This window comes from Lutjanus erythropterus, chromosome 3 (genome assembly GCF_056507025.1).
Source record: "Lutjanus erythropterus isolate fLutEry1 chromosome 3, fLutEry1.hap2, whole genome shotgun sequence".
NCBI lineage: Eukaryota > Metazoa > Chordata > Actinopteri > Lutjaniformes > Lutjanidae > Lutjanus > Lutjanus erythropterus.
This window is the reverse complement of record NC_139319.1, coordinates 42,757,216-42,781,748: the sequence shown is the minus strand read 5'-3', so window position 1 is coordinate 42,781,748 and position 24,533 is coordinate 42,757,216. Positions and strand designations below refer to the sequence as shown.

General features: G+C 38.1%; 6 protein-coding genes, 1 long non-coding RNA gene and 1 pseudogene across 7 annotated transcripts; 4 read left to right on the top strand and 4 right to left on the bottom strand.

Annotated features, from left to right (window-relative positions):
• Window positions 1-1,465: 1,465 nt before the first annotated feature.
• Window positions 1,466-1,966, bottom strand: LOC146330822 (histone H3). Its single transcript, XM_084747254.1, has one exon. It carries the CDS (start codon window positions 1,921-1,923, stop codon window positions 1,513-1,515), a length of 411 nt encoding a protein of 136 aa, XP_084603380.1. The 5' UTR covers window positions 1,924-1,966; the 3' UTR covers window positions 1,466-1,512.
• Window positions 1,967-2,257: 291 nt separating this feature from the next.
• Window positions 2,258-2,725, top strand: LOC146330821 (histone H2A-like). Its single transcript, XM_084747355.1, has one exon. It carries the CDS (start codon window positions 2,292-2,294, stop codon window positions 2,673-2,675), a length of 384 nt encoding a protein of 127 aa, XP_084603481.1. The 5' UTR covers window positions 2,258-2,291; the 3' UTR covers window positions 2,676-2,725.
• Window positions 2,726-5,391: 2,666 nt separating this feature from the next.
• Window positions 5,392-6,705, top strand: LOC146330820 (histone H1 pseudogene; annotated as a pseudogene).
• A 1,905-nt stretch (window positions 6,706-8,610) lies between these two features.
• Window positions 8,611-9,075, top strand: LOC146330819 (histone H2B 3-like). Its single transcript, XM_084714350.1, has one exon. The coding sequence runs from the start codon at window positions 8,651-8,653 to the stop codon at window positions 9,017-9,019; it is 369 nt and encodes a 122-aa protein (XP_084570476.1). The 5' UTR covers window positions 8,611-8,650; the 3' UTR covers window positions 9,020-9,075.
• A 3,568-nt stretch (window positions 9,076-12,643) lies between these two features.
• Window positions 12,644-13,599, top strand: LOC146330818 (histone H4). Its single transcript, XM_084714344.1, has one exon. It carries the CDS (start codon window positions 13,232-13,234, stop codon window positions 13,541-13,543), a length of 312 nt encoding a protein of 103 aa, XP_084570470.1. The 5' UTR covers window positions 12,644-13,231; the 3' UTR covers window positions 13,544-13,599.
• Window positions 13,600-15,207: 1,608 nt separating this feature from the next.
• On the bottom strand, window positions 15,208-15,671 carry LOC146330817 (histone H2B 3-like). Its single transcript, XM_084714343.1, has one exon. The coding sequence runs from the start codon at window positions 15,630-15,632 to the stop codon at window positions 15,264-15,266; it is 369 nt and encodes a 122-aa protein (XP_084570469.1). The 5' UTR covers window positions 15,633-15,671; the 3' UTR covers window positions 15,208-15,263.
• A 1,387-nt stretch (window positions 15,672-17,058) lies between these two features.
• LOC146330816 (uncharacterized) lies at window positions 17,059-18,856 on the bottom strand. Its single transcript, XR_014769734.1, has 2 exons — window positions 18,719-18,856; window positions 17,059-18,422 (listed from the first exon to the last, which is right to left on the bottom strand). It is a non-coding gene; the product is annotated as an uncharacterized LOC146330816 (long non-coding RNA).
• A 106-nt stretch (window positions 18,857-18,962) lies between these two features.
• LOC146330815 (uncharacterized) lies at window positions 18,963-22,645 on the bottom strand. The gene is made up of 9 exons (XM_084714337.1): window positions 22,552-22,645; window positions 22,278-22,436; window positions 21,783-21,976; window positions 21,476-21,612; window positions 21,307-21,400; window positions 20,809-21,141; window positions 20,533-20,704; window positions 20,100-20,227; window positions 18,963-19,935 (listed from the first exon to the last, which is right to left on the bottom strand). The coding sequence occupies exons 1-9, from the start codon at window positions 22,643-22,645 to the stop codon at window positions 19,615-19,617; spliced, it is 1,632 nt and encodes a 543-aa protein (XP_084570463.1). The 3' UTR covers window positions 18,963-19,614.
• Between the last annotated feature and the right edge of the window lie 1,888 nt (window positions 22,646-24,533).

Below are 24,533 nucleotides of genomic sequence, written 5' to 3'. Positions count from 1 at the left end.
TAGAAGAATTTGAATTGTGACTTTCTCAACCTCTCATTTAAACATATCAGTACTTGTTTCTAACATTTGTATATATACACACAAATTCAATATAATATGCATAAATATAAAATATATAACTTTTATAACCTTGCTGTCTTGGACAAACTGGATAGTCAAAACTGAATAAAAGCACAAATACATTTAAATACATGATTTCTATATCATTTAATTCTTTTTTTTACTTTATTATTAGCACTACAAGGGCAGATTATGAACCAGCACCATGGAACAAATTCGTGGCCCCCTTTTAACTTTGAGCACCTGCCCCTCCAAAGGTCTCTGCACGGCCCTGCTCCTCACTGACTGTCCCTTCACTTCCCTGTCGTTTCCTTTCTGTCTGTTGGTTGTTAGAATCAGGACAAAGTGGAATTAGAGCCCAAAGTTCAGTTTGCAACAAGGAAAATCAAAGAGGAACCGAAGTAAGTAACATGTTGTGTCTGTGTGTCAGTCACCTCTGCTCCGTGTCAGGACCATGGACAGCACAGCTGACAGGCTGCTACACACAACAGCTCACAGAGCATAGTGTTAATTAATGTTCACAAATTATAATGTAATGTGTGAATAAACTCACAACATTGGAATATTTTCTCTATTATTATTATTTGAGGAGCATCATGTTTTAGAGCTGCCCTCAAATGTTCCAGATTAGACTTTCAGGGGAGTTGATGATCTTTTCAGGTGAGCCGAGCTCCTCTTAGCTTCCCCGTAATTAGAAGCATGTTCTTACCTTACCTCTTAATGAAAACCAAGTCCTGTCCAGTCCAACTGCATCTTTTGACCCTCTGAAGCTGTGTGTGTCCTGAGTGTTCTAAAGGCTCCCTGTTATATATGGTTCTAACCAGGTTCTAGAATGTTGACGAGTCATCAGAGGAACATCATCAAAGGAAGTCTGTGACGTCACAGAGGCTCATACACACACACACACACACACACACACACACACACACACACACACACACACACACACACACACACACACACACACCCCGAATGAACATTAAATGTGAAAAATAAAATTGCACATGCCATTACTATTTTATTTTGCTGTCAAATACTTTTATTACTGTATGGCTATATTACACGGGCATTTTTCCTGCTGCTGCGATGATTTTTTATTTTCTAAATTTATAGGTGAGGAAACCTACTGTGTTAATTAGAATGTTTCAAATATTGTTAAAACACCACTTAGTAATTCCTATGATTATGTAATAATACTTCATATAACCAACAAATGAAAAATTTCACTGCCGGGACATAACATCTGTCGGATAAACGTTTTAAGATTATTATTATTATTATTATTATTATTATTATTATTATTATTATTATTATTATTATTATATTTTGGGCGGGTTATAATTGAAGTAATTGAAGGTGTTAAAGCTCGGAGCAGCAGAGGAAGAGTGTCTTCAGAGAGAGTGAGGTGGCTCTTAAAAGAGCCGTTGTGTTTGTGGAGCAGCAGCAGATAGTTTAAGCTCTCTCTCCGCGGATGCGACGGGCCAGCTGGATGTCTTTGGGCATGATGGTGACTCTCTTGGCGTGGATGGCGCACAGGTTGGTGTCCTCAAAGAGTCCGACCAGGTAAGCCTCGCTGGCCTCCTGCAGAGCCATGACAGCGGAGCTCTGGAAGCGCAGGTCGGTCTTGAAATCCTGAGCGATCTCTCTGACCAGGCGCTGGAAGGGCAGCTTGCGGATGAGCAGCTCGGTGGATTTCTGGTAGCGACGGATCTCTCTCAGAGCCACGGTACCGGGCCTGTAACGATGAGGCTTCTTGACGCCGCCGGTGGCCGGGGCGCTCTTACGGGCAGCCTTGGTGGCCAGCTGCTTCCTGGGAGCTTTGCCTCCGGTGGATTTACGAGCGGTCTGCTTGGTTCTTGCCATCGTTCCTTCTTTCTCTCGACAGAAGTATGAAAAGTAAAGACACGAGACACGCTGCTCTTAAACTGTGGGACCGGCTGGGATCATGACGCTGCTTCAGACCTCCGCCTCCTGATTGGTGAGAGGCTCCTCTTGGAGCTCAGCACCGACAGGAGGGGCGACCCACCGCCCGAATCTCCGCTGCTGATTGGAGACAAATGTGTTCAAAAAGTCCGCCACAATCCAGAGCGGTCGACCTCTGCTGGAGGCTCTGCTGTGGTTGGTCTGACGGACCCCAGACCCCGTCCGCGCGCGCTCCCTGAGCATATAATTGGGGTTTGACTGTCTGGTCTTCAGTTTCTGTTAGTCTCGACTTCGGAAAGTATCCAACAATGAGCGGACGAGGAAAGACCGGTGGTAAAGCCAGAGCTAAGGCAAAGACCCGCTCCTCTCGTGCTGGGCTCCAGTTCCCAGTCGGCCGTGTTCACAGGCTGCTGAGGAAGGGCAACTATGCGGAGCGTGTGGGTGCCGGCGCCCCCGTCTACCTGGCGGCCGTGCTGGAGTACCTGACCGCTGAGATCCTGGAGTTGGCTGGAAACGCTGCCCGCGACAACAAGAAGACCCGTATCATCCCCCGTCACCTGCAGCTGGCTGTCCGCAACGACGAGGAGCTCAACAAACTCCTGGGTGGAGTCACCATCGCTCAGGGCGGCGTGCTGCCCAACATCCAGGCTGTTCTGCTGCCCAAGAAGACCGAGAAGCCCGCCAAGAAGTAAAGCTGCTGGATCCTCAACCAGACCCCAAAACGGCTCTTTTCAGAGCCACACACTCTCCTCATAAAGAGCTCTGTCTTATGTCTCATGCACACAAACACACTGGAACTCTCACCATGTCTTACTAATGTTGTGGAACTCTGAAAATCATTTACAACCACAGTGGCTTTTCACCACACATCATCTTCATTAAGCTGCAGGAGTTTACAACAACTTTCTTTTCATTTCCTCTCGCAGTAGCGGCTGTTCTCTCCGCCATCGATCAAGTAACGCCAACTATCCGTCATTTAACAGTCCAGTCAGTGAAAACACCAACTGTTACAATTATTACTAAAATGACAAATCAAACACAACAGACAACATGTTTTCTCTGAGGGAAACTACAGTACAGTCCACAACTGTCAGTGCGTCATGACGCGGAGTTAAAGTACAGTAGATAATACAGTCATCACTCACAACATGTTGAACAACACAACATGAAATTCAATATTTCAAATGTTTCACTCTCTGCTCTGTAAATCACTTTGTAACTTTCTTGTGACAAGCGCTTCTTCAACTTTTGCAATATATTAAAAAAAGCACGCATTTAGCCTTTTTTTCTTTTTGTCACACTTACTTGACACTAAAATAAACCTACAAAAAATAATGGTAAATCAGTCATTATTTTTATGATATAAAAAGTGGCCTTTAACGTGTGATTTTTGAGATATATCCTTTGTCTCAAACAGAGATATCTCAAAGAAAGACTGAATCATTTTAAAATTGAATATTGATCTAATAAAAACCGCCCATTTTAGAGAAATGTATCATATGTTGTAAGAACTATTAGTATTTTATGTCTTTTTTCATAAAAAGAACAGCTGTCCCTTTGGGTCACCCTCATTTCCACCACACTGGATAAAATGCAGATTCAGGGAGGAAAAGACATACTGTGATGGAAATGACGATGTCAGTGTTATAAATGTGTTTTATTTGGGTTCTACAACTACAAATATTTCATGTTCAGTTAAAATGTTCAGTCAAACACTTAATTAGCTCTGTTGTGGACCATGAAGGAAGGAGAAGAAGAAAACCTGGGTCCATATCTAAGTTTGACAGATACACACTTCATGTCTTCTGCAGAGAGAGATACCAATATTAAAATGCAGGTGCAGCACCGCCACTGAGTCCATGTTTAACGTGAATGCAAACCATTCTGTTTTGTAAAATAGGCTTGTTCCATTGAAAAGTTTGATTTCATTTAGTTTCACATACTGTTTTAAAAAGTATATTTAAAATTCATTTTATAATCCATTTGATCTCACTTTCATTTAAAACCTATGAAGACAGGAGTTTCATTCTGATCTTAAAAACTTTTTAAAACTTTGTAAAAAGTTGTTTGATTTCATTTTGAAGTTCAACTCATAGATTATAATGTTAGTTTCAAATAGTTGCCTTTTAAACACATGGAATTTAAAGTGGGGATTATTTTCATAATCCACAAATTCATCTGTTCCTTTTCTTTTTTTGATGAATCGATTAATAAATGTTTGTTGTGAAAAATATGGATCAGTGTTTCTCAGAGTGCAGAATGACGTCCTCAAATGTCTTGTTTTGTCCACAGCCCAAAGATATTCAGCTTAATGTCATAAAGGAGTAAAGAAAGCAGAAAATATTCACATTTAAGAAACTGAAATCACAGATTTTGGACTTATTTTCTCAAAAATTTACTCAACCAGACTTGATTAATTGTTGCAGCTATAATTTCCAGATGTGTACATCTAAAAATGACAAACTGTCTTTGTTTATTTTAATTGTTTTCTATTGTACTTGTAGTAAGTCCAATCTATACAATTAGCTTGTATGTTTCAGAACATAAAGGTCCATTTTCAATGAATTTTCTGTCACCTGATTGAATGTGCATTAATGGTTTAAGTTTAGTTAACAAAGTTCACTTTGAAAATGGATATTATTTTATGTCAGAAATACTCAAAGTCAACATTGTTCAACAATGTTGTTTGTCACATGTCATTTCTAACACATGTGGTCTTTTCCATCACATAATGTCATCTCCATGACAACACATATTTTGAAGCAAAATTCATAAGAAATAACACAAAGTCTGAAATTTTTTATGTTTTTTTTTTTTTAAATTGAGCAGTTAATGTTACAAAAAATTGCGCGCGCACACACACACACACACACACACACACACACACACACACACACACACACACACACACACACACACACACACTAACCTGCAGAGGTGAAGGTGTGTGTTTGTATTAGTTTGTGACTAAACACTAAAGATGAATAGTGACATTAATGTCATTTTAATCATCTTTATTTATAGAGCTCTTTTCAAAGTCCACATTACAAAGTGCTTCACAAAGGCAGCAAAAGAAAACAGACAGGTTGGAAAGTCAGCAGGTTTTTAATGGAAACACAAAACATGATGTGAAAACAAACAAACAAACAAACAAACAAACAAAACAATACTGTCTAAAATGGCAAGAATAGGGACATAAAAACAATAAAAACATGATGCAGCATTTAAACTGTGAATAAAAAATAACTGTACAAATGAGGTTAATATTTTTATTTAATCTGTTTGTTTTTAGAATTTAGTTTTAAGTTGTTAAACATTTCTTAGTTTGTGTAAATCAGTGATAACAGGAAAAAAAACACAGTACAGATTTATACTGAATGATTAATATGAATTTAATCTAAATCATATCATGAATGATGATCTGCTCTATATATGCTGAGTTATTCTGAGATGTTTGAAGAAAATTTGAAGAAAACAGCCACAGTGAGCAGCTCTGATACAAGTCTGGCACCAGAAGCCTCGGCCATCATCAGTGTGTTTGCTGCTACCAGAATAACTTGACTTTCTTACAAAGTGATGATCAACAGATGCTTGTTTTTACTTGGAGTCTGTGAACAAACACGTGGAGCAGCTGAAAACGGCTTTTGATGGAGCTCGGATGGATTTTCAAACATTTTAGGAGAGAAATGAGTGAGAAAAGTGTCTGAGCAGCGCTGGACGCGGCGGTGAATGTGTGAGTTTTAGAGGCTCCTCAAAGAAAAAGCAGAGAGCATCAGAGCTCTGCATGACGTCAATATGAAGAGACACAAGTCCACTATCGACTCCTTCACTGTCAGTCTTCAGAACTTGTCCCACATTTAGTCTGGACTCTTTTATCGATGAAGAGAAAACACAAGTGACACGACATTCACACCGCTCAGAGGAGCCACGGGCACCTGGACTGAGTCTCCACGGTTCTCATGGTGTGTTTAAGTGCAGCCTCCGGCTCTGGACTCTTCATAGTCCAGTCAGACTCGTGTTGTCGTGATCAGGATCAGATCATTGAGAGAGAAAATGGCAGAAGTAGCTCCAGCTCCAGCCGCCGCCGCTCCGGCTAAAGCAGCCAAGAAGAAGACTCCCAAACCGAAGAGGACTGGTCCCAGCGTCAGTGAACTCATCGTCAAAGCTGTGGCCGCATCCAAGGAGCGGAGCGGCGTGTCCGCGGCCGCCCTCAAGAAGACTCTGGCTGCCGGAGGCTACGATGTGGACAAGAACAAGGCCCGCGTCAAGACCGCCATCAAGAAGCTGGTGGTTAAGGGAACTCTGGTCCAGACCAAGGGGACCGGGGCCTCCGGCTCCTTCAAGATGAGCAAGAAGGCGGCTGAGCCGAAAAAAGTCAAGAAGCCTGCAGCCAAGAAACCCGCTGCTAAAGCCAAGAAGGCCGCAGCCAAGAAACCCGCGGCGGCTAAAAAACCCAAGACCGTAAAGAAGACAGCAGCCGCTAAGAAGTCTCCGGCGAAGGCCAAGAAACCCGCGGCGGCCAAGAAAGCAGCCAAGAGCCCCAAGAAGGCCACCAAGAGCCCCAAAAAGGCCACCAAGAGCCCCAAGAAGGCCCCCGCAGCCAAGAAAGCCCCCGCTAAGAAGGCTGCCAAGCCTAAAGTCAAGAAGGCAGCACCCAAGAAGAAGTGAGCTGTCATCACTTTAAACAAACTTTCACACAAAAGGCTCTTCTAAGAGCCACCACGTCATCATTAAAGAGCCTCTTCCTCTTTTTATTGTCAACAACAAACATTAGGATATTAATTATACGACTTGACGTTTAAAAGCACGTTAAAGGCATCCATTGTTTTCATGCGCGCGGGGGCGCGCGCGTATTAATCAATTCACTTGTCTCCACATAACATGTCTTGTTATAAACAGTTATAGTGCATTATTCAGGTAAATATTTACTGAACCTCGTGATGAAATGATACTACAGCAGAATAAATAACACGATCAAGACTCAAAGTCACAACATTTCGGTCTAACATATATGAGCTCATTACAATTGTGGTCTTTTATTCAACATCTTCTCACTCGTGACTGGATTATCTACTCTACTTTGATCCCACGGAAGTTTCTCCGTCATGACGCACTCAAAGTTCACCAGAGAAAACGTCCTGCTGTCTCTTCCCCGCACTTTCTAATATGAATACACTCGCTGAAATATTATTCCAGAAACAGATGATTAGTTTGCTTTAATGACTTTTCTGGATGTTTTCAACATCCAATAGTCACAGAAGAAGATCAGAAGAAAATCAACAATGAGTCAAATTCACTATAAATCTGCCTGGAGAAATACAGAGGAAGAATAAACAACATGTAGACCTTCAGACAAACAGCTGTCGACTCTTTCAAAAACACTTCTACAACTACACAAAAAATAACTAACAAGGAAAAGAACTCGGTGCATTTTAGCAGCAACCAGAATAGACACCCGAATTTCCTTTCAACAAATTAAGAAAACGTTGGATTAACAGGATAAAATCCGTCAGGAGTCAAATTCATCAAAATGCGGCAGAGGAAGGAAAACATTTTTCATGACGTTTTTTTCAAGTAGGGGAGAGTTGGGCTTCTTGTCACATGACTACGTTGACACAAGTTATATCTCCAAAACCACCGTTGACAAGTCATTTTTCTCTTGACGTGCAATAAATGTGATCTGAGGTGAGAACAATTTTAGGAGTTTTCAATCACCTAGAAAAGAAAAATAAAAAATAAACGAACTAAAATGAAATATTTATGTAATAAACCTTTCATAAATCAGTGCAGTCAATTATATTGTTTTTATACAGTATAGTGCAGAGTAAGTGTGTATTTTGATACTTAAATTCAAGTCATATATTAAAGTTACTTTGTGATATAACGAGCAACAACACATGTGACTCTGAGGCAAGTTGTCTCAGTGACTTTGCTGCAAATGGTTACATGTCACAATTTTCCCCAGTCTGCAGATCTGACCACAGCCCTGAAGAAACTGACTCTGTTAGCTGCTACAGTTGATTATTATTAGTTTTAATCATATTCACTTACTGAAAGTGTTAGTGAGTTTAAGTCACATTTTAGTCTCTTGTTTTTGATGATTTAGTTGTTTTGGTGCTTTTTGTTCAAAACTGTTTATTCTTCATCCTTAAAACTAAAGTTCTTTCATACATGTGGATCTTAAATCAGCAAACTACCTCTCATTGTTACATCTATCACCAGCTCATGTTTCAACCCACCCCAGCGGTGGGGCAGGTTGTAAGAATGGACCTGCTCATATGTCACATTAACACACATAATCTGTGATTGTGTAGGAGACGTCCAATAGAGTTTTATATGTAGTAGACACATCTGAGCGCTGTGCATCAAAGCTTGAGAGATCGAGCAACAACAACCACTGACTTACTGATGGTCAAACAAAAAGTGTCACTAACAACCCCGGTCTCCCCTATTATGTACAAATACATGCATCGGTGATGACAGGATGCTTCTTTACTTCTCGGGGGCTTTAGAGGGCCTCTCTGTTCTGGCACATGCGCAGTCTGGAGCACAAGTCAGCCAATCCTGTGTGAGTAACAGCCCACTACTCTTCACCTCATGCACATACATATAGAGCCTCTTGATCGCTCTCAAGTCACTCGTTTGACCAGTTTGGTTGGAAGCGAAAATGCCTGAACCAGCGAAAGCACCGAAGAAGGGCTCAAAGAAAGCCGTCTCTAAAGCCACCAAGAGCGGCAAGAAGAGGAAGAGGACCAGGAAGGAGAGCTACGCCATCTACGTGTACAAGGTTCTGAAGCAGGTCCACCCCGACACCGGCATCTCCTCCAAGGCCATGGGCATCATGAACTCGTTTGTGAGCGACATCTTTGAGCGCATCGCCGGTGAGGCCTCCCGTCTGGCTCACTACAACAAGCGCTCCACCATCACCTCCAGGGAGATCCAGACCGCCGTCCGCCTGCTGCTGCCCGGTGAGCTGGCCAAGCACGCCGTGTCTGAGGGAACAAAGGCTGTGACCAAGTACACCAGCTCCAAGTAAACCCGCTACACTCACTCACTCACTCCAACAACACAAAGGTCCTTTTCAGGACCACACAACACTTCAACTGAGAGCGGAGCTCCTCATTCTTTCGTGTCTTCATGACAACTTGCAACTTTTGTTGAACAAATAAATGTCATTTCAATAAAACCTTTAACTCACTATCTTTTTACTAACTCGTATGACCAATTCATTAAAGAAAGTATAATATCTCTAATGTTACTGCAACGAAATACAACGGAATTAATTGAAGTCATTTAAACATGAACACAGAATAAATAAATTCAGGTTCTATGGTGGTACTTGTGGCAGAGGAGAATAAAAGAAAAACTTGTCCCACACCACATATACTTTACTATTCGATATTAAATTAAATTAAACAAAACAAATAATAGCAACAATAATAATATTAAAGTTATAATATGTCATAATTGTGTGTTTATTCAGCTGAGTTTATCAATTCAGTGTATAACAGTCTAATAACCACTTCATGTGATATCTTCATGTATTTAATTGTAAACAGAATTAATGATAGTCTCTGTGATTTTTGTTTGTTTTTTTTACGAATTCTATTTCAACAAATTAACCCCATCTTCCTCCCAATCTCACCATATTGCACAAACATTTATTTTGAAATAATGTCAGTGATATTCCTGATCACTTTATCACAACTGTCTGTATATTTTTTTTTCAATGAATTTACCCACCATGCATCATATCTATCATTATCAATAAAGTTGTGAATATGATGTAAAAAATAATCTGACTGGAAACTTGTTCAGATATGGTCAAACTTTGAAGAAGTTGCTCACAAATAAACTCATAAAATATTAAGTGTGACCATGTTTGATTTTACAAAGTAAACAACTTTTAGATGGTCACATGAAGCACACACTGTAACAAATTTCTGTAAATTTACGGTGAATTTACAACAGTATCTTACTGTATTTTTAAAAAAATGTAAAATACTGTTAAATATTCATCCCCACATGTAAATTAACAGTTCATGCTTGGTTAAGAATAACAAACAGTAATTTAACAGTATTTTCTGTCAAGCGGTGGCACCACATTCCTTCACAAGTCTTGTCACTATCCATCAGCATCTTACTGATAATTGTGGACTCATGTTTCTGTTTTGATGACACCACTTAATTATTAATCAAACTTTTCACATTACTCAAGTCATTTTTGAGGGACAAGATGTGATAGGATATTCCTGAACCTGACTTTGGACAGCACAGCTTCTTCATCATTCCAAGCAGTAGACTTCAGCCAAAGAGGTAAAGTTATTTTTATCTCCAAAAACTGTCAGTGTCCAGTATTGTTTTGTCTGCATGATTATTAAACAGTTGACATTATAAATAATAGCCTATTTCATTAGTCTGCTTCACCTGGTCAGGCTGCTAAAATTGGCAAAGCAAGCTCTGTAACTTAGCAAGCTTGAACTCAGTTAGCTAACGTTAGCAATCTGGTGTTGTTTCTGACCTTTGTAAGGTGTGTTAGCATCTTATCACTTACTCATTTAATTTCATTTAAAAGTTCTTACAAATATAGGCCAGCCTATTAACAGTACATCAGATTTTCAGCCTTTCATGACATAGTTCTGTAAATAAGGTAACATCAGGGTATCCTTTGACTCAACTGAAGCCAGCTAAAAAATAGACAGTACAGGTAACTATCTCGAAGATCTGCATTCCATTCTTTGTGGTGGCACCTGTGGTGATAAACAGTAATTTTGGACCTCACTCAACCTGAGGATCCAAACAGTGTTGCCTGTGTGATTTCGTGCTTGTAGAAAAAAAACAGTAGGCCAGGCCGCTTCACCTTCATACAGCAAATTGAAGTCTGTTAGCTCTGTCTACCTTGTTTTGCAAACCAACTGCTGAGTGAGGTAGAACTGTTCTTCATTTCACATTTTTATATTTTACCAGTGACGTTGTGTTGCTAAATTTTTGTTTGTCTGTTTGTTTTACAGGCACTAGTCATCGGTGATTGAGGATACCAGCCAAATGCTGCAGTCAAGTACTCTCACTGTTCACTCTGTCTTTCTCCTTCTCTTCTCTTTCTCCACTTTCACTGTTATTGTTCACATCTACATGTGCAAAAGACTTGTTTACAAGCTAGACTGTTCTGTTTCACTGCTCTTGATGCTATTTTAATTCAGTGTTTCACTGCTCTTGATGCTATTTTAATTCAGTGTCTGAAGTTATGCTTATTAGTAAAGCCTGTCATTAAGGATTTTATTATTATGTACAGTTTCTTCCAAATAGGTAATGGAATACCTTTTCTTTTTGTAATACAAATGTTCTAAATGTTATTAGTATTACAAAGTCTGCTGAGGGTTTGTATTAAAGTACAGCAATGCTATGGAATATATATTCTCTTGTGTTTTATACCTGGGGTTCTCAAACTTGCTACTTAAAGGTCTGATCTGGTTTTTATTCAAGTTCAGAGTTCAGGAATGATTGGCAATAACATTTAATCAACATTAAATCAGTTCACTTATGATTATTCCGGGAAACGGCATTAGTGTGAGCGCTCTGTACTCTGTCAGTTCTTGATTCTTGAAAACAGCATCAGAGTGAGTGGTCGTTGCATTGTTCACTCTGTGTTACTCTCCTCCGTCTCCTCCGCTAGCTTCACTTGCTACTTTTCTTCAGTTGGCACAGACAGGCGAATAGTGGTGGATGCGTTTGTGATAGGCTTAAGGTAGAAGCACAAGCACAAGAAGGTACACAATTTAAGTAAAATACAAGAAAAGTCATGTCTTGCGTGTTAATAGTAGGACTCGTGGATGTTACCTGCTGTCATGATAAACATGAGGTATGGATGGACATGGGTCCAGATTGACTTGCTGTTCAGTCCAGAATTTCAAAAGCCCTGTATGATGTTATAAGCTACTTTTTTAATTTGTGGGGATTTATAGAAATTAAATGCAAAATAGCAGATTTAATATCCTTTGTGAATAAACTGGTGTATACTGTAAAATTACCATAACACAGTTATCCTACTGTCATGTACTGTAATCCAAAATACAGTAGTATACTGTTAAAATAAATAACAGTACATGCACTGTACAATTACCACACCACACACTGTTATCCTATGGTAATATACTGTAATTCAAAATACAGTACTATACTGTCAAAATAAATTACAGTAGGTGCATTGTAAAATAACAGTAAAATACTGGCATCCCTGCTGCCAGTATTTTACTGTTATTTTACAGTGAAATTCTTTACAACGACTTGTATATTTTTCTGTGCAAGAAATGTACAGAAGAACAAATCTAATGCAGGTACAGATCAGGATTTCAAAGTAAAAAGATTCATAAATGCAGGCTGTTGATAGGTGGCTGTTTCTTTGTCTTTAAACCCTCTCACTTCTTAATCATTTAATCATCCTAAAAAGTGTTTTGAATATGTGAAAACTTTGTTTTGGAGCCATGAAATAGAAGAAAGGTAATAAGCTCTTTAAAATCTTCTCTTCTTTCTTTCTCTTTTTTATTGTTTCTTTTTTAATCTCCTGTCTTGATTTTTTCAGTGGACTTTAATCTAAATGTAATGATCATATTCATTTATCACATCTTTTTAAAAATAATAATGATTAATACTTGATGGGATATTTACATTTTGTTCAGGAGCTGTGATGGCTTTTTATAAACTTGAATTTTGGCTTGATGTATTTTCTTGCTGTTTTCCTTTTCTTTGTTGTTTGTTTTTTGTCTTTTTTGAGTGAAGAAGTTTTAACTTCTAAATGTTTATTAATGTCAGTATATCACCACCTGTGTGGATCATTTATAACTGCTGTGTGTGGAATTAAATGTTAAATCATGAAACACTGAATGATGATTGTAGTATTTTAAAGAACTTCACTAAGTCTGATTTTACTATGAATAATATTTAAGCTGCTTATTGTAGGTAACTGTAGATTATCAGTAAAAATGAAGTAAAACCACAGTCAGTATCAGTGTCACTGTCACTTCATCTGGACAATATTCTCTTTTAAAATGTAATAATTTTCTAATCAAGAAAATCAAAAGGAACAATTTTCACTTTCAGCTGTTAAAAATGTAGGAATGACCACTGAGTCACCGCCCAGTGAAACTCCCTCCATCTGCTCTCTATCAGGTCCTCAGAAAGTCTAGAAATACAGACTGTCTGTCCTCAAGCAGCAGACTCGATTCAGTCTGTGAAAGAAAAAGCGAACGAAATGTCTGGCAGAGGAAAGGGAGGAAAAGGACTGGGTAAAGGAGGCGCTAAGCGTCACCGTAAAGTTCTCCGTGATAACATCCAGGGAATCACCAAGCCCGCTATCCGCCGTCTGGCTCGCCGTGGTGGAGTGAAGCGCATCTCCGGTCTGATCTACGAGGAGACCCGCGGTGTGTTGAAGGTCTTCCTGGAGAACGTCATCCGTGATGCTGTCACCTACACCGAGCACGCCAAGAGAAAGACGGTGACCGCCATGGATGTGGTGTATGCTCTGAAGAGACAGGGACGCACTCTGTACGGCTTCGGAGGTTAAAGCGCTCATTCTGTGTCTTTAGAGAAAAAAAACCAAAGGTCCTTTTAAGGACCACACACTCACTCTGTCAAGAGCTCAAGTCCTTCATCTGTACTCGTATCAAAGTGTTTTTATACACTAATTAATACATTCTCATGTCAAAGAATATTTTATTTAATGTTATCTCAGATTTTTTAAAACAAACGATGTTAAAGTTTGAAAAAAAAGTGTGTGTATGTGTATATATATGTATATATATGTGTATATATATATATATATATATATATATATATATATACATACACACATACACACACATACACACACACACACACACACACACACAATATAGTGTGTAGTAATAAATCTGGTATGGGGCAGTAAACTCCTTTGTACCATCTCAAAATCTGAATTCATTTAGTCAGACTTTGGTAAAAAGGTGATTTAAAAAAAAGATGTTGGATATGGATGTTGATATACAATATTTCTAGTTAGATTATTATTATTATTAATAATAATAATTATTATTATACTTTATATATTCACATTAAACGAACAAAGAATTTCAATTTGCGAGAAAAGTACCACATTAGATAATTAAGATTAATCAATGAACAAAGTGGGTATTATACTGTTATACACAGAATCCAGGACTCAGCTGGATAAACTGTTGTAACTATTATTACTTACATCGTCACAGTGTTTCAGATTTTGAAAACGTTAATGCATAATGTTATTTAATGTATAAAGTTGGGGCATTCTTCCTTTGCCCAAAGTACCACCACAAAATCTGAATTTAATAAAAATTCAGTGTTCATGTAGACTTTGTAGCAGAAGACATAATTTGAAATGAATTTATTGTATAAATTACATTTAAATTTCATTGAAAAAATCTTGAAAAACACTTACATTATTTTTATATCGTATATATTCACATAAAACAACAAATAAATGAACAATATGGGGTTTTCAGGATTTTATTGCGAGCCAACCAATTTTCACTGTGTGAAATCGTGATTATGATGTGGAAATTAATGGTGGGTAAAAATCTGTTGTGATGAAGTGAAGAAATGTTGTGAGCCAGAGCCAATGGGATTTATTTGGTCAACTGACGTTGTAATGTTGTAATCTTTCGAAACTCTAGAAACTACAAATTGTAAAAAAAAAAAAATCGTTAAAAACGTCATAAACCATTTAGATAAAACGTAATGAAGACACGAAAGATAATTAATTAAAAAATAACTTTAAATCATATATAGTTTGTAATTTATTTTTTTCAGTGTTCCTGTAGACAAGATCATTTCAACTAATTTCACTTCAATAACATAAAATATAATAATAATAATAACACGTATTATATTTTCTTTAATCTTTTTTTTTTTTTTTTTAAAGCATTGCAACTTTGAGATTGACATATTAATATGACATTACATTATATTACATTTGCCATCAAAAAAAAATAATTTTCTGTCATCATCATTATTTTCACTGTGTTAAAAAGTGATTATCGTGATGATGTGAGTCAGGGTTTTATTGGAAAGTTTCATTAGAAAGTAACCTTCCCAAGAGACCACAAACTAACATAATAATCGTTAAATCCATCAAACTCAATTCGTTCAAAGTGAAATCCAACATGTGATGAAGACACGAAAGAATGAGGAGCTCCGCTCTCAGTTGAAGTGTTGTGTGGTCCTGAAAAGGACCTTTGTGTTGTTGGAGTGAGTGAGTGAGTGTAGCGGGTTTACTTGGAGCTGGTGTACTTGGTCACAGCCTTTGTTCCCTCAGACACGGCGTGCTTGGCCAGCTCACCGGGCAGCAGCAGGCGGACGGCGGTCTGGATCTCCCTGGAGGTGATGGTGGAGCGCTTGTTGTAGTGAGCCAGACGGGAGGCCTCACCGGCGATGCGCTCAAAGATGTCGCTCACAAACGAGTTCATGATGCCCATGGCCTTGGAGGAGATGCCGGTGTCGGGGTGGACCTGCTTCAGAACCTTGTACACGTAGATGGCGTAGCTCTCCTTCCTGGTCCTCTTCCTCTTCTTGCCGCTCTTGGTGGCTTTAGAGACGGCTTTCTTTGAGCCCTTCTTCGGTGCTTTCGCTGGTTCAGGCATTTTCGCTTCCAACCAAACTGGTCAAACGAGTGACTTGAGAGCGATCAAGAGGCTCTATATGTATGTGCATGAGGTGAAGAGTAGTGGGCTGTTACTCACACAGGATTGGCTGACTTGTGCTCCAGACTGCGCATGTGCAGGAATAGAGAGACCCTCTAACGCTCCCCCAGAAGTAATGAAGCATCCTGTCATCACCGATGCATGTATTTGTACATAATAGGGGAGACCGGGGTTGTTAGTGACACCTTTTGTTTGACCATCAGTCAGTCAGTGGTTGTTGTTGCTCGATCTCTCAAGCTTTGATGCACAGCGCTCAGATGTGTCTACTACATATAAAACTCTATTGGACGTCTCCTACACAATCACAGATTATGTGTGTTAATGTGACATATGAGCAGGTCCATTCTTACAACCTGCCCCACCGCTGGGGTGGGTTGAAACATGAGCTGGTGATAGATGTAACAATGAGAGGAAGTTTGCTGATTTAAGATCCACATGTATGAAAGAACTTTAGTTTTAAGGATGAAGAATAAACAGTTTTGAACAAAAACCACCAAAACAACTAAATCATCAAAAACAAGAGACTAAAATGTGACTTAAACTCACTGATATTTTCAGTAAGTGAATATGATTAAAACTAATAATAATCAACTGTAGCAGCTAACAGAGTCAGTTTCTTCAGGGCTGTGGTCAGATCTGCAGACTGGGGAAAAATGTGACATGTAACCATTTGCAGCAAAGTCACTGAGACAACTTGCCTCAGAGTTACATGTGTTGTTGCTCGCTATATCACAAAGTAACTTTAATATATGACTTGAATTTAGGTATCAAAATACACACTTACTCTGCACTATACTGTATAAAAACAATATAATTGACTGCACTGATTTATAAAAGGTTTATTACATAAATATTACATTTTAGTTCGTTTATTTATTTATTTTTTTTCTAGGTGATTGAAAATTCTGAAAATTGTTCTCACCTCAGATCACATTTATTGCACGTCAAGAGAAAAATGACTTGTCAACGGTGGTTTTGGAGATATAACTTGTGTCAACGTACACAGCAAAATCAGCATACTCAAATTAACACTCTCAGATTTGATTTCAACACTTTTGAAGTGTCTATATGGGTCCACACCACAAAGAGTTAATTTAACACTTTTTGGAGAGTTAGTACCTTAACACTAATTTAGTGTAATTATTGACTCTTTTCGGAGTTAAAATTTAACACTTCTTAACACTAACCAGTGTAATTTTATCTCAACACTTTTATGTAGTGTTAGACATTAACTCTCTTTCAGGATTGTGGGTTAACTACACAAGTGTTACAGTCATTTTAACACTGTAAGGTGTAAAATTAGCTCTTTTGAATTACAAAAAAAAATCCTTGGAAAATAAGGTTTGCTAAAAATAATGACATCATGTTTCCTTGAAACTCATTTATTTAAAACATGCACCACAAATTAACACTTAAAAACACTTTAAAACATGTGACAATAGGGAACAATGTATGCTCTTTCACTGTCATTAGAATATTGCTTGTCAAAGGGTTTAAAATAGGTGAGTTGGTCAATGCAAATAAGAGAATTTTCATTATTTTTCTCCTCTATGCAATATGCATGAAAATGTTCATCAAAGTACAGTGTCTCAACAGTACAACCTATTATGAAAGCACGCTGTTCATGTATTATGATATTGCATATTTTCTTGAACACAGGTAGGTCATGGGATGTTCCAGTGCATATAAATAGATCAATCTGATACTCAGTACCATAATTTCTGACCCAACATGTAGTTGAAATATCTGAACATGTGTCTAAATGTAATGTCTGACACAGTAATTCCCCACCTTTCAAGCTATCAATTGTTTTTATTTTTAAAGGACCAAACTCAAATCTCTTAAAATAATAATTTTCATAGTAAAAAGCCAGTTGACGCTGGTGTTGCTTTACCAGAGATTTTGTAAGATTTTTGAAATTTTTTACAGACTTTTTAAAAAAATTGTGTTTTGCTTCAAATCGCATACACCACACATGGATAAGAGGGCCAATTTTTTTAATGCATCTTGGATAGTGGATCATTAGGTGGTGTTTGGGAATCATTTTTTTATCAGGGAACAAGGTTTTGAACATGTTATGGTGGTCAGAGATCAAATGTTTTAGGTAACATACCATGCCATCAGTCAGAATAGGGGAGAAGATTATATTAACAATCTGTAACAAAAGAAGCACCAAGTTCCAGTGATTATTGTCCCTTTCAACTATATCACCAAAGATAAGTGGAGTATTGCGGAGAATGCACAATGACTGAATTGCATTTAAACCCAAGTGCTTGCTGTTATCATCTATTTTTAACCTACTTGGTTTGTTTTTACGTTCTAAGTAACCATAATTAAAACTCTGTATCCTGTCTAACAGTGTGTTCATAGAGGTGTAACCATTTTTAATCAGGTACTGAAAAAACAGCTTCAGCTCATACTGTACGATACCCTCTAACAAATCATGCATTATATCAACTGCATAATTGTCAGTACTATGAAAATACTGTAATGAATTGAGCACACAAGATTTTTTAACACCATAAATGGAAGGTAGAGTAGGATCTTCACTTAGTGTATTACAATGTTCAGTATAAAGCTCTTTGGAACGCAGAACAATTCCAGGATTATTCTCAGTAAATACAGACTGGATTTCTTCTTTATTTGTTAGACAGAACCTACACCAGTGTGTTGCACTAAAACTTTCAACAAAACCTAACAAGCTATTTAACGCAAGATTATCTCCTGTGACTTGAATTACAGAGCCAAACAATGGTTCATCAATAAACGGAAGCTGGATTCCTTTTGTTTCTAAAATTTTCAAATCATCAATTAGAGGCTTTAGTATTTCATCAAAACCATATGTCTTTAAATCCTCTGTGTAGAAAAGAGCTGCAAGATGTACATTCATTAGCATGGAGTTCAATTTCGGTGAGAGGTTTTTTAAAGTAAAATAAATACATCCAAGTTTGTGGATACCTTTTTTAGAACCTAATGGGTTAGCTGTTTCAAAATCATCGTAGTAGAGCAAAATTTGTAGAGCATACCTGTGTTGTGAGAACAGAGGATGGTTTTGGAAATATGACCCATCATTAATGTCTTTGTATATCCCTGTTTTACTGTGTTTCTCTTGCAAGAAGCACTCTCTAATCTCACTGTTTTTGAAAATGGACTTTAGTGTACCTAAAATTGGTACATACATGTACTTATCTGTAACAGGAACCTGACTATAGACACCGGTAGTTCTGTCTCTTTGTGTATCCAATCTCACACCAAGGACAAATTCCTTTGGCTCAACTATTTCCCATTTTTCATCATAATATTTTTGTCTCTTTGTCCCTGTGTTAAATGTTGAAAAGGGATTATCTAATTGATTTAAACTGTGCTCTATTTTCTTATACATTTCTGACTCCTTAGTTTCAGGGGAAAACATTTGGAGAACTGCTTCTCGTGCTTGACTTTGAACATCATTGACAACTTCCTCCATTGAACAAACTATTGTTTGGACCATGCTTTCAGAAAGACCAGAAGTTTGTAAGTGTGCAACAAGAGAACCGCACATTCCATCAAGCGAGTTCTGTGTTATAACAGGGGGAACCTGCAACATAGATGCAGAAGTTGATGGCTGATCACTTGTAAAGTCAACCTCAAAATGTCTTTGCATGTCTGCTTCCTGGTTAGTATCAACCTGTTCATCACAGGAAAAACTATGTACAGTGTTAAGGTGCTTTCTGAAGCCATTATATGTACAAAAAGTCGAAGGACATCCTTGCTCTCCACACTTTAAACGTAGGTTTTTCGCTGGATATAAACCGTGTTGAAACTTTAAATGTTGGCAAAGAAGTGAACAATTTTTGTGGTGCATTTTACAAACAAAACACATGAACATACTCAGTGAGGAGTTTTGTTGACAATGCTCTGACCTTTGTGCAATGGTGGCATTTTAATGCTCTCGAAGCAGTCGTGCTCTCAGTTCCTTGACTCGTGGGCTTTCCTTTGCGTTTCCAACATCAATGTTGTAGATTGTGGTTTGAATGAAAGTGTAGAAACTGGAAAGTGCCTCATCGTAAGACAGGCTGAAAACATAATGAGCTTTGAATAGCCCATCAAAGGCAGCCACTGATGTCAGAGCGTTGCATGGGAGAGCCTTCTGGTCCACAACGATGAAGAACTTTTCAATCTTCTTCTTTTTCTCACCGATGCAGAGGAGGAGGGGCTGTCGAGCATCAACTTTCTCCAGGAATGTAGTGAGGCTGGCTCCTTGCTGTAGTTAGGATGACACAAATGCATATATACAGTATACTTAGCAAACATACAAGATAAGCAAATTCCTCCTTAGTTTTTCAACCTGTATCTCACACTTTTTACATACAACTGCAGCACACAATAATTCTGATTTTGGTACTACAAAAAGATGATGGTACATACCTTAACAAATCTTAGAAGATGGTCGGCTGCCTGTGCTGAGCTAATCTTGGCTGCTTTCTTATGGCCTCTTGATGTAGGGGGCAGGAGGTGCAACAGCAACAAGAGAGCTGATATATCACTATCCCAGCCTTGGAGACAAAAATTGTATTTAAGACAGAAGGGGAAAATGAATTATTACTTATTTCTTAATATAGCTGCCATTTAACTTAAAACAATAGTCCTGTGACATTCCATTAATAAAGCTGAAATTATTAAGTTCAAACTGTTTTAAATAGCTGTCAGTTGAACTAAGTATTTTTGAAGCTGCAGTCAATATTCAAATGACCATATTTCAAGACTGCTAATTTAAAGTTATTTTACTGTTGCATATTGGAACTATTAAAACAAGCAACTGAGTATATTTTGGATACAGGTAAACTGTCTATATATTTACCGTAGTCATTCTCCATCTCAGGGTCAAAAGCTTCCCGCAGCTCTTCAACATAATGGCTGGAGGGAAGACTCTGGCTTTCTGCAATGACTTTGGGCTTGAAATACGAAGGCCATTTTGCAAGAAACTTTCCAGATACTTCGTCCCCAAACATCATGGAAAAATCCTGGTCAATCTTTAAACCGAGACAAAACATCCATATGCAGGTTACTTGCATATAGAAGAACTGAGCTTTCAAATAATTGTAATGCTTTCAAATAATCTATAGATATTCCTTACCAATCCAGGTATGTCAAGGAAACGAGGGAACAGATCCAAGACTGAGGATGCTGCATCCTGGTCATGAACCAGCTTCTGTCTGTATTCAAAGGTGGCTCTCATCTTCTCTTTGACCACAGATTTATCTGTTGAGTGTCTGATTATAGAGAGGGCCTCTCTGCACTCCTCACCCAGGAGCTGTTCACCAATCAACAGCGATTCTCGTTGGACTGTTGGGCTGTCCTGGAGATTGCACCTTGAATGCCCGCGGCAGCCATCATGGGTGTTGCGCTGGACTGTCTTGAGTCGCCAAGCAAGATAGCCAGAATTTGCCTCAGGATCATAGTAATGTTCCTGCTCACACATGCATGCACATACACGTACATACATATACACATACACATACACACACGCCCCAAAACACAATCACAGCCATTACAAATATAAGGCAGAAATATGGACTAATGACATAAGTACTAAACAACAGTTTTTGGATTTCAAAAACACATTAAAACTTACATATCCATTCTTTGAGTATGGATCTTGGAGATATGGAAAAAGGGTCACAATCCCCAGTGCATAACTGGTCCGCACACTTGTGGGTGGAATCCTCCTTTTGAAACAAAATATTTATTACATTTGTGTCTAATTAATGTGTTTATCTTAGTCATTTGAAGTGATTTCTTACCCATATGATTCTGTCATTTCTGCAACTAGAATGTTGATCATCTGTCTACGTGTTGCATCTGACAGCGTCTTAGTTTTGTCATACTCTTTGAAGATTTCTTCACCCTTTGGATTGGACCTCAGAACAGTATCAATCTTCTGCAAAAATAAACATTAACTTCACATTTCAGCAAATTACATTGATTTTGGACAGTAAGTTTTGTCCGATTTATGTTAGTTTGACGTACTACAAGAAACTGGTATGAGTTGCATGATAACAGTCCACATGCTGCTAAACTGATACATTTGTAGACAGTTTCTAAGTTTACCTGTCTTGCTTCATTGCGATCTAGCTCCGTCTTGCCTCTCTTCCGGTTATTTGTGGATGGGAGGATTATAGTCGAATCAGATGAAACAGAAGAAGCTGGTGATGCTGAGGGGTCTGGCAATGAAGCTGATGATGCTGAGGGGTCTGGCAATACCGATGACTGTGATTCATCTTCCACCAAATGAATGTCAAGATCTAAAGATTGGTCAAAAGATGAATGAAAAAACATACATACAGACATATACCAATTAGTGGAAACAACTTTTTTAAAAATGATTTTTAATCTAAGTTAATTACCACATTAAATAAATAATAGTTTAAGCCATCAACGTCATGGAACACACATCAAACTGGTGTGCTAACTTATTTAAAACTATTCCCTAAAAATAATTTTGTGACGAAGTAAGAAGAAGGTGAATATTAGGAGAAATACTGATGCATACATATCAGACCAAGACTGAGTAAATACCTCCAGATATTTATTTAATAGCCTTACCTGTTACTGGGCAGTGGCGGTATCCAACCTTGAAGTTTCGGACCCCTGACTTTATGAGCTCATCAAATATGTCTGCGTCAACCTCGGTATCCGATGTATCAGTCAAGGCGAACACACCTTCAGTGAGAAGCTGAGCCTGCAGACTAAATTTGTCTGTTACTAGGAGAAATCAAAAAGATTGTAGATAAAAAAATTAGGCTATCATATCAACCATTTACTTGTAAATTGAGTTATTTTAGCTATTTTTTTTTATTAAAATACACATGATACAAACCTTCTTGAATAAACTGGAAGAAATCGAAGTTTTCTTCAGTTTGTGGAACTTTAATGTATTTTTGGACTCCTCCATATTCCACCTTTGCCAGCATTTTCTAAATGCATTTTAAAAATTAATGAGAGGTTAGCTTTCTGTACAATTTTTCTGGCCAAATGTAATTAAAACAAAGTAATTAATAGTAAATTTGTAAATTTAAGTAGCTTACCCCAAAAAATGTCAGGAGAAGATATTAATGCATCTTGTGTTTCTAAAGAGAACTTAGCATACAGAAAAGTGCTCATTATTTTTATGTCAGAGAACACCTAAAATTTTAGATACCACAATAAAACTAACTCATTATAAACTAAAAAAGACACAGACTAAAGAAAACAGTCATTATATCAACACCATATTAAATACAAAATACAAACACTGAACAATAAGTGAACGTTGAAGGCACTTGAATCTTCAGCAAAATACCACTGAAACACTGGAGTTTAGTGTGGCAGATGCCAACTACACACGTTAATTTACCGGCATTGCTTGAATAAAAAGTTTATATTTTCGTTTGCCACACCAAAAAGACAACGTGCTGTATCGGTGCGGTCAGTTTTACCTTATCATCGTCAGCGTCTTGAGCCTAAACAACATCGATGAGCAAGACAGACGCGACAGTGCCTGCTATCTGTCCCGCGTTTGTGTCGATTGATGCTAAGATTTTTTAATGAATAAATACAAGGCTTCCATTACACCGAACGTTCACTCACTGTTTTAAGTCACCATACAGAATATCGGGCTGCGTATCCGACATAGTAACGTTACGTCTTTAGCTAACTTAATGTTAACACTAACGTAATGCTTACAGCCCACAACCGACACACTGCTTTATCAACGTTTGCTTGCTTTGCTACAACAAAATACGGTCTAAAACTTTTTATCATAGCAGATATAGTCTTTACCATTAAATTAGAAGTTTTAGCGAACCGAATGACGAAGTAAAATCATTACTGCTTAGCGCAGCAAATATGGCGTCCTAACTTTATCGTGAACGGTGACTCACCGTTGAAGACAGACCAGCTGCCAGAGGGGTAATATAAATATCAAAACCTAACTTGAACGTAAAGTAGCTCAATTTACTTACTTACCGAACAATGTCGCCTTAAAACCACGGTGAAACGTACAGCCTGCAGCTTGACGAGAGGCTCCTCAGTCTGTAGGCCTATGTCACTCCTGTCGCTGTGTGGCACTGTGGGGGCGGGCTAAAATTAACACCTGAAGTGTCACATCCACGTTTGGAGTTCAGAGTGAAATAGTTCAGAGTTAATGTTGCTACAATGACACTTACAGATTTGATTTGAAGACACTTAGTTTTGACACTCTGTTTTGACTCCAACTATTTGTCAACTTAGAGTTACATATAAGGGATTTGACTCTATTCAGAGTAGAATTAACTCTGCTTTTGCTTAGATTTCACCAACACCAGAAATATAACTCTTCTCAATTTGCTGTGTAGCCATGTGACAAGATGCCCAACTCTCCCCTACTCGAAAAAAACGTCATGAAAAATGTTTTCCTTCCTCTGCCGCATTTTGATGAATTTGACTCCTGACGGATTTTATCCTGTAACGTTTTCTTAATTTGTTGAAATGAAATTCGGGTGTCTATTCTGGTTGCTGCTAAAATGCACCGAGTTCTTTTCCTTGTTAGTTATTTTTTGTGTAGTTGTAGAAGTGTTTTTGAAAGAGTCGACAGCTGTTTGTCTGAAGGTCTACATGTTGTTTATTCTTCCTCTGTATTTCTCCAGGCAGATTTATAGTGAATTTGACTCATTGTTGATTTTCTTCTGTAAATTCAAAATGTTGTTAATTTGTTGAGAGAATCTCAGGGTTCCACTCTGGTGTCTGTTAAGGTGCACTGACTTCATTTCCTCTCCTGCACTTGTTCGTTATTTTGCTGACCTGAACTTCATTTCTGAAATAAAGAGGCACATTTAAATCTTT